Raw genomic sequence first — 19,391 nt, 5'->3', positions numbered from 1 at the left:
CCCATTGTGATGTGTTTAAAGAGTTTTTCGCAGATAAAATTTCTCGGATTCAGGCCGACCTAGATGGAGACTCCACAATTAATTTGATGTCTGAGCTGGAGGTGCCCATCGACTCCTCTTATGTGATTTGACAGGATCAGTTTCAGTTTGTGACTCCTGAGGATGTGGACAAGCTGCTTGGAGCGGTGAGGCCTACCACTTGTGCTCTTGACCCTTGTCCAACTTGGCTTGTTCGATCTAGCAGGGAGGTTGTTGTAAACAGCCTCGTGGAAATAATAAATTCTTCTCTGAGAGGGGGCAGGATGCCTCCTTGTCTAAAGGAGGCAATCATTAGACCTCTTTTAAAGAAGCCTGCATTAGATCCCTCAGTTGAGCAATTATAGGCCTGTGCAAGGTAATTGAGAGCATGGTGGCCTCTCAGCTCCAGGCGGTCTTGGAGGAAACTGATTATCTAGACCCATTTCAAACTGGTTTTCAGGCAGGCTATAGGGTGGAGACTGCTTTGGTCGGCCTGATGGATGATATCCAGTTGGCAATTGACAGAGGAAGTGTGACTCTGTTGGTCCTTTTGGATCTCTCGGCAGCTTTCGATACTATCGACCATAGTATCCTTCTGGAACGTCTGAGGGGGTTGGGGGTGGGAGGCACTGTTTTACGATGGTTCTGCTCCTACCTCTCGGATAGATTCCAGATGGTGTCAATTGGAGACTGTTGCTCTTCAAAATCTGAGTTTAAGTATGGTGTCCCTCAAGGCTCCATACTTTCTCCAGTGCTTTTTAACATCTACATGAAACCGCTGGGAGAGATCATCAGGGGATTTGGTGCTGGGTGTTACCAGTACGCTGATGACACCCAGATCTACTTCTCCATGTCAACTTCTTCAGGAGCTGGCATATCCTTCCTAAATGACTGCCTGGAAGCAGTAATGGGCTGGATGAGGGAGAATAAACTGAAGCTGAATCCAGATAAGACGGAGGTACTTCTTGTGCCGGGTCAGAACTCTAAAGACGATTTTCATCTGCCTGTTCTAGATGGGGATCACACTTCCCCAAAAGGAACAGGTCCACAGTCTGGGAGTGCTTCTGGATTCACACCTCTCCCTGGTTTCTCAGGTTGAGGCAGTGGCCAGGGGTGCTTTCTATCAGCTTTGGCTGATACGCCAGCTGCGCCCGTTTCTCGAGATCAATGACCTCAAAACAGTGGTACATCTGTTGGTGACCTCCAGACTTGACTTTTGTAATGCGCTATACATGGGGTTACCTTTGTACATAATCCGGAAACTTCAGTTGGTTCAGAACGCGGCAGCCAAGTTGGTCTCTGGGTCATCTCAGAGAGACCATGTTACTCCTTTACTGATGGAGTTACACTGGCTGCCAATAGGTTTCTGGACAAAATACAAAGTGCTAGTTATAACTTACAAAGCCCTAAACGGCTTAGGCCCTGGGTATCTAAGAGAGCGTCTTCATTATGAGCCCCACCGCCCATTGAGGTCATCTGAGGAGGTCCGTCTCCAGCTACTGCCAACTCATTTGGTAGCTACACAGAGACAGGCCTTCTCATTCGCTGCCCTGAGATTGTGGAATGCGCTCCCTGCTGAGATACGATCCTCCCCATCTCTGGCAATTTTCGAAAAACGCCTGAAAACCCATTTTTTCACCCAAGCTTTCTCAGCTTCCTAAATTTTGGGGGTTTTCGTATCTGGTTTATTTTAAAATTAAAATCCCGATTTCAGGTTTTTAATCACTGTAATTGTTTAATTGTTGTTTTAAAATGTTTTTAAATTGTTAATTGTTATGTTGTTTTTTAATTGGTTTTATCTCTTTACTGTTTTAGTGGTTTGTTTTAATTGTAAACCACCCTGAGCCATTTTGGAAGGGTGGTATACAAATCAAATCAAATCAAATCAAATAAATAAATAAATAAATAATAGTCTATTATTTAGACTATTATATATCACCCCTGATATGACTCTTCAGATATTTCCTGTGCTGAGTCAGAATCCTTTCCTTAGAGAGCAGATGGAAACATCTATCTCTCCCCCTGCATTATGTAGTTCTTTCTATAGATTAGAAATATGCTATGCTTCTAGAAGAATGCTCAAAACGTTTATTTGGAAAATTATTTTCAAAGACAAACTAATAATAAAACAAAATAGGTTGTACATTTAGGTCATGAGGTAGAATCCAGGCCAATGCAAAGCAACAGAATTATCCTGAGTGGCAGTATTTAGTAACATTATGATTTTCAAGAGAATTTATATTACTTGCATGAACCAAGGTGTTGCAGGATGGCAGATAATAATGAGTAATCTAATAACTGTTTGAGGATTTCCAAATGTTTAGTCTAGAGGCTTCTTACTAGTTTCCCTTGGTATGTAGTTAATATCTTGAGCTGAATGCTGTTCAGCATTAGCTGCTGAATTGAAATCAATAACCCAAATGGAAAGATCTCCTGTGCAATGCCCATTGAAATGAATTGGATCTGTGCAAGAGCACAATATTGTGCAGGTCCCATTCATTTCATATTGTACAAGTCCTATACAAGGTTGCTTGGAGGATATCCCACTGAATTGTGTTGCATGGTTCTGCAGCAAGCTGATTGTATTTTGAGTTAAAGTAGGGTTCTGCAACCCAGAGACATCATCTGTAAATTCAGCTTTGGGGAAGTAGGGAGAAGAAAGTAGCAATGTAAGTTATTTGATTTATATTCCAGTCTGACAATTGAGCTGTCAAATGTTTCTTGATGGCCAGAGGGAATATGTAGATATAAATCTGCCAGAGATTACAAGACTCCTGATAAGAGAAAAATATGATGAACACTAAAAAGCAGAGCTGACTGACATAAATTCATTGCTTCTCCTCAACATATAACTTCTTGTTGGTGTTATAATCCAATGAAGTACTATTGGGGGAAACTAAATCTAAGTCAGTCAAAAGGTTGACTGGCTGGTATGCCATTATTCATTATTTAAAGAATTATGGATAAAAAGTATTAGGTAGCTGTAGAATAAATAGAGGGTAAATACTAAAGAAATTGTTTAAGGTGTAATAATCTATAATGTATATTCTTTAAGTGATAACTGAATGTTGCTTACTTAAAAAGCAGCTAAATGTATGCAACTTTTCAATCTTGTTTCCTTTTAAGAGCTATTAACATTGCTACCACTGAGTTAAAATGTAAAGCAGGTTGTAACTCTGCTGTGTATTTCCATTTCCTGATTGTCAGATAATGACTATACTTCTCTATACTAGCGACACATCCAAATCAAAAGAGCCCTGGCAGTACATTAGCAGATTATATTTTGTTGACTGAGAAATATAAAGCAATCCGTGAGCTGTAAATCTCACATGGGAAAATAAATGACTGAAAAATTCAAAGTATTCTCTAGCGGCTAGCACTAAATGAGTAAATTATACATGCAAATCAAGTGCTACAGTTATATGCTGCTATGTAAAGAGCCTGCGTTTAAAGATGCTATTTATTATGCATTAATGAAGCCCCACATTCCCAGAAAACCTGAGTATTAATCTCATACTGTTATTGATGTTGTTGGAGGTGGCGATGTTAGTAGTAACAGTAGTAGTAATAACAATTATTAGTATTCGTTACTATTAGTATTGAATACTAATAGTTATTATTAGTATCTAATAGTTCTAATAGTTCTAATTCTAATAACTATTAGAATACTAATAGTTATTATTAGTATCAATCTCATACATCAAGTACCTGGTTAAATGGAAAGGTTTGCCTGATCTGGGATATGGTTCTAGCCAATTCAGGAGGAGAATGGGTCTTGCGGTAGCAAACATGAATTGTCCCCTTTGCTAAGCAGGGTCTGCCCTGGTTTGCATCTGAATGAGAGACTACATGTGTGAGCACTCTAAGATGCCCTTAGGGGATGGGGCTGCTCTGGAAAGAGCACTTGCATGCTTGCATGCAGAAGATTCCAAGTTCCATCCCTGGCATCTTCAAGATAGGGCTGAGAGAGAGAGAGAGAGAGAGAGAGAGAGACTCCCACCTGCAATCTTGTATAAGCTGCTGCCAGTCCGTAGACCAAGATGAACCAAGATAGATGAACCGGCCTGCCTGACTCAGTATAATGCGGCTTCCTGTTTTCCTAATTCCTACCGGAACTAATTTTTAAAATAAAATATATTTATAATATGAAATTAACATTGGACTGACTTGTACAGTCAGTAATTGGACCAGTTTGGATGATGCCTTTGGACAACTGCTGGAATTTGGAAAACATGTAATTGGGCAATTCAGATCCCCACATGATTAAGGAATGGTGTGATGCGGGGAGAAATGTCTTCTCATGGGTTCACATTTTTATCACTGGTCCATTTTCTAATAAACATTATCAACTGCACATATCTTGGTATAACTGGGGCATTCACAACATATCTTAAGCAGTGATGTAATTGCAAATACAGAAGTGCAAGCACTCTCCATGACAGCCCCCTATAGCCATGCTCACCCCAACAGTCAGAGAAGCCGAGAAGTACCAGTGCTCCAACCCTGCTCATCTCCCCTCCACTACACCCCTGGTCTTGTGGCCATCAGGACAGATGCACTTCGGCCCTGCGGTATATTTTATTTATTTATTAAAACATTTTATACCACCCAAAACCTACGTCTCTGGGCAGTTTACAACAGAATAAAAACAAAGTAAAACATTTGTTAAGACAAAAATGAGGGGGGACACACAGACATTACAACAATTTAAAATTTTAAAAATAATATTTTAAAACAGCATTAAAACCATTAAAACAACATTAATTAAAAGCCTGGGTGAAGAGATGTGTTTTTAAAGACTTTTAAAAAGCTGTCAGAGATGGGGAGGCTCTTATTTCACTAGGGAGCGCATTCCAAAGCCTCGGGGTGGCAGCAGAGAAGGCCCGTCCCTGAGTGGCCAGCAGACGAGCTGATGGCAGCTGCAGATGGACTTCTCCAGCAGATCTCAGTGGGTGGTGGGGTTCATGCCGAAGAAGGCGTTCTCTTAAATACCCATGGCCCAAACTGTTTTTGCCCCTGGTGGTGCCCCCTGGTGTTTTTGCCCCTGGTGGCCCCTGGTGGCGCAGTGGTAAAACTGCCACCCTGTAACCAGAAGATTACAAGTTCGATCCTGACCAGGGGCTCAAGGTTGACTCAGCCTTCCATCCTTCCGAGGTCAGTAAAATGAGTACCCAGAATGTTGGGGGCAATATGCTAAATCATTGTAAACCGCTTAGAGAGCTCTGGCTATAGAGCGGTATATAAATGTAAGTGCTATTGCTATTGCTATTTAAGGCTTTATAGGTTATAACCAGCACCTTGTATTTTGGCCGGAAACATATCGGCAGCCAGGGGTAGCTCCTTCAATACAGGGGAGTTATATGGTCTCTCCGAGATGACCCAGAGACCAGCCTAGCTGCCGCATTCTGGACCAACTGTAGTTTCCGGACTACGTACAAGGGCAGCCCCACATAGAGCGCTTTACAGTAATCCAGTCAGGAGGTTACCAGCAGATGTACCACTGTTTTGTGGTATATGCTACATAAAACATTTGGCTAGTCCACAAATGTAATTACTACTGCCATGACTGCTATTACTTTATATACAATACTTTCAGGGTATCTTAAGAATCTTACTTTGTCACTCTTCATGCCCTGTGTTCGTTAAATGCATGGAGAGTAGGAAAGGGATCGGATCTGCTGGCTCAGCCCCCTGCTCTCCTTGCATTCAGTGAAAGGTATGAAAGGGGCTCAGAAATCCTAGCATTGTTGTCAGGGAAGAAGAGACAGGAGGTCATCTATAGTACTTTCAAGGCCAGATTATAGTGTATATGCTGGAATTGTACAGCAAGGGAGCCTACAGCCTCAAAAGAAATAAATCAATAAATAACAAAAACTGTCATAGTAACAGTCATCATAATAAGTACCTTAGAACCAAAATAGGAAGCATTCACATAATGATGTGATCATTGGAGAGATTATTTTACCAGCCACATTACAAACAATACCCAGTGAAGGGCCATGGTGTTTGTAGAGCCATATTCCATAAAGCATCTACAACAGCAAAGGGTATGCTACTGAGGAGAAGAATTACATGTGATATCCCTTCTCTCACAGCAGAAGTATAAGGGAAGACATGCAGATTATTTTCAACCAATGAAAAACAAATGTTTATTGCATAGTGGCTGACATCAAAACTAACAAGTGTTGGTGCTCCGAGAGATATGCCACTATTGCAGGCAGGATTAACTAACTCAGCATCAGCAATAATTTGAGGAGGGCAATTTCAACAACCTCCCCTTTCCCAAGAAGTGCTATGTGCCACTCCAAAATGTGTCCCTGAGGATTGTCCAGCCCTCATGAGCATATTTCTGGGCGACACAGAGGACTTCCAGGGGACGGGGTGTAGGCCTGTGCAAAGAACCATCTCTGAAGCATTGGGAGTGAATCATTTGTACTTTATCCCGGCCCCTACACAGAGAAAGTCACTTCTGCTTACCTCTATGCAAGGCTATCTGTGCACAGTACTGGGAGGAGGCCTTACAGGGAAGCAAAAGTGCATGCAGTTGGGTTCCGGACATCCAGAGTGCAAATTAAGCATATGAAGCTGCCTCCTTTCCCCATATAACTCTATGGGGAAGATGCTGGGAAGGACTACATTTCCGATGTTCTATACGTGCCTTCCTGAGCACCTTCCATGGAACCACTGGGACTTTTCTTCCTATCAAGGGGCCCTCTGGTGCTTTGAGCAGATTGCTCTGCATGGGAGTAAATGGAGGGAGTAGCTGCCCCTGCAGAATGCCAGGGTGGGGTGTAAATTATAGAGCTCCAATGCTTTGAAGCCAAATCTTTGCACAGGCCTTTTGAATGTAAATCATGTGCTCTGTTAACTCAGCTATGGCCCCATCACAAACCATGATCATAGTCAATGCTTAGCTACAGCACTCTGGGTATGTTGCCCCTTGCAAGTTCTTCAAATATGGGAAACACAAATGATCAGGTGAAACATTTATGTTATATGAATATAATATGGAGTCATCCTCCTTACAACTTGATGTGTTACTCAAAAGTAAGTCCCAGTTCAATTACATATACTCTCAAGTATGTGCGCATAGAATTCCAATGTATTCGTTCCCAATACTTATGAAGGAAGCTAACCAATACAATTTTGGCTTTGGCTTGAACCCAGATTTTAGCTCCACTTTCAGACCAAGCAATGGCTCTTTGTTTTGTAACATTCTTTGCTATTTCTTGGTAATCCAAAGTTAACTGCTGTCAAGCCATACATTTCATATCTGTGTACCAGGTTGATGCAGTAAAAACTGTCCTTTCCTCCATGTTTTTCTCTATCCTTTATTCTGAGAATGACAAGAGATTACTTGTGTCTATATATCATGGCAGGCTAAGGTGTGAATAAAGCTTCCCCCCCCCCCTTATCTCTAATTTTACAGGAGGGATATTTGAAACTGTGGAAAACGAACCTGTTAACGTCGAAGAATTAGCATTCAAATTTGCGGTCACCAACATTAACAGAAACAGAACACTGATGCCTAATACCACATTAACCTATGATATCCAGAGAATTAACCTTTTTGATAGTTTTGAAGCCTCAAGACGAGGTAATCTTCTCAATATTTTAATGACTCTTTTTAGTTGTGCCCGTTGGCTGTAAAGTTTCTTTTTTTACACTTGTTAAGATGATACATTGCAGATGAATTTAGTCAAATGAATAATGTTGCATAGGTTAGGTTTTGTCAATATAATCTGTGGCAAGTTACCCAGACTGTATTTCTTCAGCTGTACCCTCAGTCTTTACTATTAATTCAGTTCTTTGTTTTGTATAAGGTTTGAGATGGCCATAATTGTCTAAAATATTGAAATATCTGGAGAACAATGTGGAATTGATCTTCTTGGTAATATTTAGCTCTGTGATAGTAATGGAATGTGACAGAAAATCAAACATTCTTCTCTCTTCCTACTTACAAATGAACAGCCTTCTCATCATATGGGACTTTGGTATTTCAAGGTTTAATTTGCAAGAATTCTTAAAGAGTTATATGTATTGATGTACACCACAGTGATACTAACGGTATTTTGATAGTCTGGTTATTATCATTGTATTATTTTTACTGTATCACTGAGTGTGAATTCATTTAAAAGTGTTTTTAATTCAGCCCTTCTGCCTATATGGGAATATTGATTATAATACTTGTTGAAAAATAGTCCTGCTCACAATTGCCATTGTCCCATGACATTCAGTGCAGCCTATAACTGTACAGCCTTAGAAGCAAAAAGCTTTCAGTCCAACCTCTTAAAATAATATTTAAATTAAAAATTAATAGAGAAAGAATAGAATATTAAAATAGAATGCTGTCTTCTGATTAAAATAGAATGTTGTCTTCTGATTCTAGAGTACAAGAGGCATGATTATATGTTTTAAATAATATTTATTTACTAGCTGGGCCAAGCACAGAGCATCTGCACCTCCGCTGACCCACTTCTCCCCTCTGCCCGGCCCGCTTCTCCCCCCCACCACCCATGGTTTCTGGCTGGTGGGCTGGTTGTAAAGCTGGCCCACCATCTCCTCCTGCCCGCCAATTCTCGGCAGCCAGGCCGGCCCGCCACCGCCTGCTTCTGGTGGCCAGGCTGGCCCGCTGCCACCTGCTGCTGCCTGCTCCTGCCAGCCGGCCACCTGCTGGTGGGAGCAGCCTGCTTCTTCCCCCCGTGTTTTCTGGTTTCAGGCCATCCAGAAAGCCAACCCGCCTCCTCCTCCCGCTTGCCCTCCCACCAATTCCCAGCGGCTGCCACCTGCCCCCGTCAGCTGGCCACCCACTGGCAGGAGCAGCCTGCTTCTCCCCCACACCCACAATTCCTGGTTGGCGGGTTGGCCAGAAAGCAAGCCCACCACCTCCTCCCATCCACCCGCCAATTCCTGGCAGCCAGCCCACCACCGCCTGCTCTTCCCAGTGACCAACCTACCACCTGCTGCTCCTGTCGGCCAGGCTGGCCTGCCGCCTGCTCCCACCAGCTGGGTGGCCTGCTGCTGCCTGGTCCCACTGGCTGGCCAGCTTCTGGTGGCTGGCATCCCTATTTTTCCCCATCCCCATCGCTAATCAGCAGCTGCTCATGAACTCTCGTGAGAGATGCCACACATGGCATTAGCGACTGGTACGCCTAGGAGAAATAAATATAGAGATTGTGAGCAGCTGCAGCATGGAAGACTCTCTAATAAGCTCCAAAGCGTCTAAAACTATTTTATGCTCAGAAGTGTAGACATTAGAACCCCAATGTGTAAACAATGCAGAGACATTGAATGTGAATAAATTTGCAAAACTCATCCTGAATTTTAGTAGTTTAGTCATTTCAGTTTCAGTTTGTTATCCCTCATCTAGCCCATTACCACCTTCAGGCTGGTATTTGGGGAAATAATGCCATTACCTGATGAAGCTGATATGGAGAAATAGATTTGGCTGTCATTGGCATATTGATAACATCCTGCACCCAGCCTTCTAATTATCTCTCCCAGCAGCTTCAGGTAAATGTAAAAACGCATTGGAGAAAGTATGGAGCCTTGTGGAATATATAAATTACCATGTACATGATATATCTCAAGAAGGCTTCCAAGATGTGAGTTACCATCTTTGCCTAAGAAAAATCAACATTCCCAAGTGGGCATTTCGATGAGGCTCATCTTCTGGTCTGCATGCAGATTAGATTATGTGTCAGACATGCATTTTTTTTTCTTTAGAGAAAGGTAAATGGATTAAATGCCTGCTTGTCCAGCATCCTGAGGAACAATTTAATAAATATCTTTTTTCTAAACCCCAGGGGAACTGAAATCATCATGATCACAGTAGTAATACATCATGATCAGAGTGTAGTAATTTCACATTCCTTGTTAGCTTTGCCTCTGCAGCTTACCCTATCACCATCTGAATTTAGATGGTAACCTCTTAGCTTTTTCTTATATTATGATGTAGAGTGCCATGGCACTCAATAAATAACCCAACCATCAAAACTGATTCAGAGATTTCTTCTAGTGAACTGGAACTGAAATACAATTTCTTGGATGCTTTGAATGTGAACTGGAACCAAATCCCTAAAAACAAAAAGTTATAACCAATTCAAAACTGGTTCAGTAATCAGGCAGAAGATTCTTTTGAGAGGCAGTGAGGGCTCCTCTCTGCTTCTGTATTTACTAGAAGAAACTGGATTTTCTAGTAAGCCATCTGAAATGAAAAGAAAGAAGAGCAGAAGACAGGCCAGGCCTAGGATTGCTTCTCACGCAGAGGCTTTCCCACCCATTGTTCTCCAGTAGTCAACGTTCAGTGTAGAACTTGGACCTGCATTCCCTCCATCCTCTCTTCTACCATTCATCCTAAATATATTCCCCAATCTTTTTATATTGTTATATGTATATTGTTTGAAAGTAACTTTTTAAAAATTCAAAAATAAACAGTACTTTAAAAAATATTGTTCTCAAGTAAAATTTGTTTTATTATATTCACTTTATAGAGATGCAATGCAAATAAAAGAGTTCTATATTATTCAGTTCAAAGTCAGTTCAGTGTCCGAACCAGTTACTGAATTGATTTTTGAAGTCAATGATTGAATCAAAGTGTTACTAGGTGGTTCCCTGGTCTGGACTCAAGAGGTTTATAAATTTAGTTTTCAAAACCTCAATCTTTTTGTGGAAATTCACATACTGTAGTAGCTAGTAGGCTAGTTTAATTTCCTGTAGCAGGGTAGCTTCATTTCCTTCATTCCCTGTAGCTAGTCGGCTAGCTTCATTTTCAGATTTCCTCTATCAGAAATGGCCCAATATCAGCCCTTTCAGAGATATCAGCTGTGGCGCCATAATTTGTAGAGTAATTGGGGTGGCAGGGTACCTCCCTGCCGCCCCTTCCCTCCTGCGGCTCTGCAAAGCTCCCAGTAATGCTTTGCGTGCACGCATGTCAGTGATGTGAAGTGCGCGCACGATGTGCGTGCGTGCAAAGCATTACTGGGAGTTTTGCAGAGCCACAGCAGGGAATGGGCGGCAGGGAGGTATCCTGCCGCCCCAATTACTCTACAAATTATGGCGCCACAGCGGAAAGCGGCAGAAGGGGTAAGTAAACTCTCCCGCCGCTCTTAAAGTGACCCCCCACCCCAGTGCCAGACCGCAGTGTGGCGGTTCCGTGCACATCCCTATTGTTTAGTGATTTGTTTGTTTGTTTGTTAGCATTTTAAAAAGCAGGTGGTAGATTCTTGGATTTATCTAGAGTCTTGCATGTTACATCACTTCCCTTGTGATTCTCAGATGTTACATCACTTTTTGCTGTGATTCTCAGATGTGAGTAGAATTTCCAAGTTACTTGGATGGGTCAGTTTAATTGAAATTAAATAAACGATGCCCTGCCATCCTTCACTCTGTGTGTGCCAATTTTCAAATCTCCCTGCACCCCACCACAGCCATTTTTTCCACCAATTTTTACAAAAGTTTTCCCATAGACATCAATAGGGATTTTTACCACAGATTATCATATTTCCAAAAGGAAATCTGATACTGAATCCAATATTTGATCATAGGATCTGATACTGAAATCTTTCCTATTGGATCAGATACAGATCCAACCAGAAATTTGTGATCGTGCACAAACCTAGTTTCTTCAATACATCGAAGTGTGATATAATCGGTAGCATTAGCCATGACTGAACAAAATTAAAATCAATGCGACACCTTAATCATGACTAACTAGTCTGGATATACTCCATTGTGTCCACACAATGTAGAGGCAATTGGAACTGATATACAGATATATTTCAATACATAAAGGAAATTGCTCTGATCTTTTCCTCAAGATATTATATTTGATCATGAAAGAGTAATTGTAAGCATGAATGATGCACATTATTTCTATCAATGACTTATGTATGAAACCATGAACATAGTCCTGTTCTTGGAAAGTTCATTTAGGATCTTTTCAATTACCCAAACTGGTTCTAATATATAGAATGTCAATTTGAATTCAAAACGTATACTTGTTATTAAAAAAAATCAGTATATCTATCATGTGCAAGTTTCTACTTTCTTATTTGCTTTCATCAAGGGTCTCCATTACAAAGAACACCTTGTATCATGTAAGGTGTCACCATTATGAATGATAGTACCTTTCCCCCTTTATGAGTGTTTGGCTTGAAATTAACAAACTCTTACACCCTTGGATAGCAATTTCTCAGCTTGGAAATCTCCATGGTCACTGTTGCAAGGAAAAGTTATATATTTATGGTCGCTTCACCATGAACCATAATTCATAAGATTTTCATTTGGTGAGTGCACTCATAGAATAGCTCAGGGCTGCTGAATGTCTCATCATCCGGAGTGAGGGATTTAAAGCCAGCCCAGTGAAACCACCTCATTTTTAAAAATTTGCCATGGTTTTTTGTAACAGGCTGCATCCCATCCGTGTCATTAAAAACAGTGATGTGCTAGTGTTTTGGATAGTTGGTTCACTTTGTTCAAGTGCATATTCACTTTTTTTTTTTTAAACAGTTTCAGCAGTTTCTTCTTCTGCAGAGATCGATGCAGAAGAGGAAAAAAACCCTTGGGTATATCACAGTTTTGTTTCTTCCCTCTCTCCTAGCATGTGATCAGCTTGCACTTGGGGTAGCTGCACTGTTTGGACCATCCCACAGCTCATCAGTCAGCGCAGTACAATCTATTTGCAATGCACTTGAAGTTCCACATATACAGACCCGATGGAAACATCCAACAGTGGATAACAAAGATTCTTTTTACATCAACCTTTACCCAGACTATGCAGCCATCAGCAGGGCGGTTTTGGATTTGGTGCTATATTACAACTGGAAGATCGTAACAGTAGTATATGAAGATAGTACAGGTATGCATCATAAGGCATTTATATGTTGTTGTTGTTGTTGTTTTGTAATTAATTAATACCATGATGACGTTGTTGTTTTGTCATAGTTGTCATCGTAATCAACAACTAGGGATGTGATGAATCACGATTTGGCCAGCTGAATCATGTCCACCTCCCTTTAAAAAGGCGGGCTGAAACAGCCCCTTTAAAGTGGAGGAGAGTAGTCCATATCTTCTCCTTCACCTATTGCCTTCATCACCACCATCCCGGCACTCCCCCCAGCTATCCCCATGCACTGACTGGGCACCCGCAGCTGCCCCTACACAGTGCCGACACATACATGGCCTCTGTGCATGAGCACACAATGGTGCATGCACAGAGGCCTTGTATGTGTCAGTGCTGTGCAGGGGCTGCTGGGAGACACCTGTCCAACACATGTGGATAGCTCAGGAGAACACCAGGGTGGCGGGATGTCGGCAATGGGAAGAGGAGCAGGTATCGACCTACTCTCCTCCACTTTAAAGAGGCTGTTTCAGACCACCTTTTTAAAGACAGGTGGGTGCAATTTGCCTGGCCGGACATCTTCCAGCTGCCAGCACCAACATGTACATCCCTATCATCAGCTACTACTACAACAAAACATATAGGAGTTTTCCTAGTTTGTTCAACTGTTATCTTAAAATTTTTGTAACTTTCATTTTCTAACAGTTAAAAAAAAAACCAGAGTAAAATATTAGCTCCATAGAGGTGATATAAACTTTCTGTAATGATAATTTCCCAATTGATACCAGAATGGTATATCAGAATAGGACAGAGAACCATCTTAGTCTCTGTGTGAACCGTTGTTGAAAAACAGTATATAAATATTTGGAGGAGGAGGAGAAGGATGAGGATAAAATCTGTTTAACCACAGCTAAAAAATATAATAGTGGCTTTCTCTATTGTTAACAATAATATAGATGCAGATAGCTGATAAGCTGAGGATGGAGAGTGACAAAATTTAGGAGTCAGTGGATTTGAGAGAGTTGAAGAGCTCTTATGGGCAAGCTGCAGAATAGTAAAAAGCCATTATAGGCTTACTAGATTATTTTTTATAATTTTCTATAGCACCTTTTAGTTCAAAAATGCTGTTGTCACACACTTATTCACACAATAACTGTAGAATACAGGTAGAAGCTAGGTCGGTTCAAATTTGGATTAGAAAATTTGGGTTTTATCCAAAATTGCCCCAAATAGATAAAAATTGGCAAAATTCATTTTTAAAAAATAAAATAAAATTGGATTGGTAATGTCATAATCAATTCTGAAATATCAAAATTAATTTTAGAAATATTTTGGAATTTTGGAATTAGCAAAATGGAATAGGATTTTCCCCAAAGAGGTGAATGGGGAAATTTTTTAAAAATCACCAGTTGGTCCTAGATCCTTGAAACTTGCCACTCATGTGGGGGAAAAGGCTACAGCTATTTGAAGAGAATTGATCAATCCTCTGATTTTTGGTGAATTTTTAATATATATTTTAAAACGGATAAAATGGTGAAATATGGCTTATTTCAAGCCAGAACTTTACAGAAACTTCTGAAACTAAAGATCCCCCTTGGACCATCATTCCACCAGTATGTGGGGGAATCTACCCTTTGCCTTCATGAAAAGGGTAACAGAATGCCCCTATTGCACACACCAGCAAAAGTGAAAGTACTTTGAATATTTCTGTTTTGTGGTTAGAAAGAATTTCTCATTTCCCCTTCCAGCCATTAAGGGATTAAAGGTGTGAAGTCCTTTTAATCCCTCTTAAAAGCTCTGCCTATTCCTGCAATGGGGAAGGGGAAAAATGAAATCAAAGGAAATCTACCCTCCACATGGGGGTAGAATGATGGTCCAAGGAGGGGCTTCAGATCCAGAACCTGTTGTAAAGTTCTGGCTTGAGACAAACCAGATTTCACTATTTTTATCCATTTTTTGCAAAATAAATTTTAAAAACCACCAAAAATCAGGGGATTGTCCAAGACTCTTAAAATATATTCCAGGGAGACCTGACCTCCTTCTTCACATATGTGGCAAGTTTCAAGGCTCTCGGGCCAACCAATGATTTTTGGTGATTCCCCCCGATTTCTCCCTGATTTTGCCATTGACCACTATGAGGGAAAATCTGAATTTAAGTCAAAATTCAGATTTGGATTCTGAATCCAATCTGATATCCAATATTGCCAGAGCCCATAGTATCTGAATCCAATATTGTCAAATTCAGATTGGGTCGAATCTGAATCTGGATTTTCTGAATGCACACAATAGCACTTACATTTATATACCGCTCTATAGCTGGAAGCTCTCTAAGTGGTTTACAATGATTTAGCATATTGCCCCCCAACATTCTGGGTACTCATTTTACCGACCTCGGAAGGATGGAAGGCTGAGTCAACCTTGAGCCCCTTGGTCAGGATCGAACTTGTAACCTTCTGGTTACAGGGCGGCAGTTTTACCACTGTGCCACCAGGGGCTCTTGGAGCCTTGAAGTCACTCACTGAGCTTCCTACCGAAGTCAATCTATTTCATGCCCAAACCTAACATTCAGTAACCTACTGGACCTCCCTAAGGGCTACTTTTCACAAACCACATATAAGATATCACACCTGATTCTTGACTGCTGCAATTAAGATTGAAGGTTGAGGCTTACATGAGGCTCCTCCATATGAATGAATTGCCTGCACATAGGAAATGGGCATGTCTAGGAGAAAGCTGACCTTTGCCCATGACATCTATGTGCAGGGTGTTTGCTTGTTTGTTTGGAGTAGCACATATTTTTGTAAAAAAAACCCCACAAAACCCACCTCTCAGACTTAAATGGTACAATCAAGAAATTGTTTTTCCTGCGTCATCTGCTGGTTCTAAGTCCACAAATTGTAATTTTGCAGACGTATCACTACACTTAAACCTATGTGCTGGTGTTTGTTTCTTTGATTGATTGATTGCTTGTTTGTTTTTAACAAACGCTCTCCTAGCTTTACAACTTAGGTATATTCTTGTTATAATTTTAAAAAGAGAATGAGTTGGTGGCACCCCTCATGCCACATTTGAAACACGTTTCCCAAACACTGCAACTTCTCTCCAGACTGTCAGCCTATGAAGCCCTGGAGAGCCACTGATCAATGGTCTGATTCAGTAGACAGCAGCTTCCTGTGTTCCTGTAAGATTCTTTGTGGAAGAAGAGCTGGTCTTGTGGTAGCAAGTATGAATTGTCCCCTTTGCTAAGAAGGGTATGCCTTGGTTTACATTTGGATCGGAGACTACATGTGAGACTAAGATATTCCCCTTAAGAATGTGGTCATAGCTCAGCGGAAGAGCAGCTGCATGCTTGCATACAGAAGGTCCCAGGTTCACAGGCATCTCCAGGTAGCCTGCCTGTAACCTTGGAGAGCCAATGAGCTAGATGGACCAATGGTATAAGGCAGCTGTCTATGTTCCTATGCTCCAGTTGTGAAAAGCTTCATGACTATCATTATATCACCATTAGTTAATAATTACTGTTTATAAAATAAGAGTGCCAATTCTGTTTTATTGGAGATAGTTACTTAGGTTTGTTTTTTCAACCTTCTTTCATTTCTAACCCTAATAAAATTGGTTGCATTAATTAAAACCGACACAATAACATCTGTAGTATTTCCATTTTGCCAGACATCTCTATCTTTGCCAATATGAAAGCCAATCTTTCATACTGCCCAACAGGAGGACCAAAGGGTCTGATGATATATTAGTCCCCATAGTTTACTTTATTCATTCTCTAACATTTATCCAGACTAGTTTGATTCTCAAACATCCCCATCAATAATACATGATTAACATTCAAGATGTCACACTTGCAACAGCCTGAAGTATTATATGTTCAATTCAATCTCATTAGCATCAAGTACTATATATAAAATAACTTCAGCAAGCCTTTTTTCATATTTGAAAGAATTCTTTCATTTATGAAATGAGTCAATTTTGCATATGTCTGTTTCCATCTCCTTTTAAGGGTCAGTATAGGTGATTCTGAAAATCAGTATAAGGCTATATCATAATTGTTCTTACTTTTAGCTGGTAACACTATCTTTGTAGGTGGTCTAAATAATTTGTGAATATTGAATATTGATACAGTATGAGGCTTCTTCATTCTGAAACTGATTCCCATATACGAAACATTTCCCCAGTCAAGAAAATGACATACCCTGTTCACAGTGAATTGGTTAAAATTGGTATTGTGGGTACTCACTAGCAATGGCAAAATGGACAGCCTAACACAATATGCTGTTCAGGATTAGGGGACTGTCTTGAAGGTTAGGTAACAGTATGGGATGTGGAATGAAGGACCATAATGGTAAGGGAGAATTGGAAGAATTTACATAACTAGAAGTGCTTTTCTGTTAACAAAAGGCACCTTTGAATCCAACCCATAGTAAACTCAGTTCATTTTAGAGTAGCCTGTTCTTGTGCAATGCTGTATGGCCCTCATGTTGGGGGGAAAAACCCTATCCAACCAAGTTTATTGATTGGATTAATGGAAGATGCATTGGGGAGATACAGTAGCTCAGTGGTAGAACACTAGGGATGTACACAGACTGCTCTTCGGGTCATGGTCTGAATTCAGAATGGTCTGCAGTAAGCAAACCGGTTCGACCCAGTTCAGCCAAATTGCAGACCGTTCCAGTGGTTCACAGCAGTGCAGTGAGCAACATCTTTAAATGTACAGCTATAGGTCTTCAACAGCATGATCCCCACCCCAGGCAGCTTCCTGCTGCCACGGTGCTCCCCCCAGCAGTTGCGTGATGAAGCCGCGCCGCCATGTGTGGGTTGCTGAAGGAGTGCTGCAGGTGCCTAGGGCTGCGATCAAGCTGGTAAGGATCTGTGGCTGTACTTCTAACGGTGCTGCTCATCACTTCTCCTGGCACTGCCTTGAACCATCAGACTGGTCTGAGGTTTGGCTGAACCGGGCTGATCCAATTCACCAGACTGTGGACCAGTCCTAATTCAGACCACAGCCTCAACCACGGTCCATGCACACACCTATAGAACACACACTTTACTTACAGAAGGTCCCAGTTTCAATTCCTGGCATCTCCAGGGTGCTTTCCAGACTAGACCCTGCAACGGGGTCACATCGTATATCTGAAATGTGCTTCCACACTTCCTGCATTGTGACACTGCAGTCCCTACATGCACAGCAGGGTGCCGTTCACATTTCTGATGCCTTGTTTCGAATTAAATCGCTCCGATATAGAACTAGGACATCATATATCCGGTGTAAGAAAGTTGCTGTTTTTTGGGGTTGTTAGTTTCCGCAAAACTGCTTCCCCTGCTGTTTACATTTTGAATGTGAATTGCCTGAATGGACACATTTTATTGCTGTTTAGCCGCTAGTCTGGAAATCGCCCAGGTATGGCTGGGAAATACTGTTCTGAAACCTGGAAAACTGCTGCCAGTCAGTGTAGACAATCCTGAGCTAGCTGGACCAATGGTCAGACTCAGTATAAAACAGTTTCTTATAACCTATGCAATCTCACCATTTAGTTGGTACATGCTGTACAGTTTGATCAATAACCATGGGGGAACAGACAATGATGGATTAGATAGTCAAAAAACCTGCCGGCTGTGGAGCTTAAGCCAAAATGAGATAGCCTTTCAGCACTTTTAAACTTGCTGTACTAGTGTCAATTTTTTTAATCAAAACTCTTTGGAATTAGGCCCATGTGTACACCTTGCCCAATAGATCACACACACCAAGTTTCAAGTTATTAACTCAGAAAATGTCATATTTATAAGCAATACAATTTTGAGATGTATAATGGTGGAACATTTTTTTTGCTACTTGTTTTAACAAAATCTTTAATGAATCTGAAGGATTTTGTAATTACATCACACTTTTCAAATGCAGTACTTTTGAGGTAACATAACTGCATTTTCCTATCCTATGCAGTTAGTGCAGGATGGTAGCCATTTGGTTTATATATATATTTTTAAATTGAAGTGAGAGATTAAAGAAAGCAAAACTTTTGAATTCACTAAATTTTATAGTCTTCCTGTTTTCCAATACATTTCTTGAGGTTCAACCAGCTTTTAAAAACTCATCATTCAGTGCAGCAAAATATATTTCAGTGAAGATATGGAAAAATCTGATTCCCACTTAGCAATTTATTATCTCTAGGAGTTTTGCCTACCTGTTAAGTTACAGAAATGATTAATACTGGGTACATTAAATTCACTGGTGCATTTTAAGTGTGAATGCATTATCAGATATGAATTTAAATTAGAGTAGGAAGACAAAATAACAATGAGTACATTTCTTAGGGTTTTTTTAGCGGAAGTACTACTGCTTATCCCCATTTTTCTTTAATCTGAAAGTATTACATAGTACCATAAGAATGTACTGAACTTGTAAAAATGGCAAATATGCTTCAGGGTCTGCCTAGCAAAGCACTGGTGCTTCATGAGAAGCATAAATGTAGCACCAATACTTGTGAAAAGTTCCAGATGAACCAGTGCTACTGTGTGGGTGTGGGAA

General features: G+C 40.8%; 1 protein-coding gene across 6 annotated transcripts in view; it reads left to right on the top strand.

Moving 5' to 3' along the window:
* GRIK1 (glutamate ionotropic receptor kainate type subunit 1) overlaps nucleotides 1-19,391 on the top strand; it is a 293,855-nt gene that overhangs the window by 154,540 nt on the left and 119,924 nt on the right. For 5 of the 6 annotated variants that reach the window (XM_053310755.1, XM_053310756.1, XM_053310753.1 and 2 more), the window contains exons 2-3: nucleotides 7,448-7,615; nucleotides 12,620-12,877. In XM_053310755.1, the coding sequence (XP_053166730.1) occupies nucleotides 7,448-7,615; nucleotides 12,620-12,877 (426 nt within the window). The remainder of the gene's footprint in view (nucleotides 1-7,447; nucleotides 7,616-12,619; nucleotides 12,878-19,391) is intronic. The other variant, XM_053310759.1, reaches the window with a different exon arrangement.

The sequence above is a fragment of the Hemicordylus capensis genome, chromosome 3 (assembly GCF_027244095.1).
Source record: "Hemicordylus capensis ecotype Gifberg chromosome 3, rHemCap1.1.pri, whole genome shotgun sequence".
Classification (NCBI taxonomy): domain Eukaryota; kingdom Metazoa; phylum Chordata; class Lepidosauria; order Squamata; family Cordylidae; genus Hemicordylus; species Hemicordylus capensis.
The sequence above is the reverse complement of the archived record's forward strand: the minus strand, read 5'-3'. Positions and strand labels throughout refer to the sequence as shown.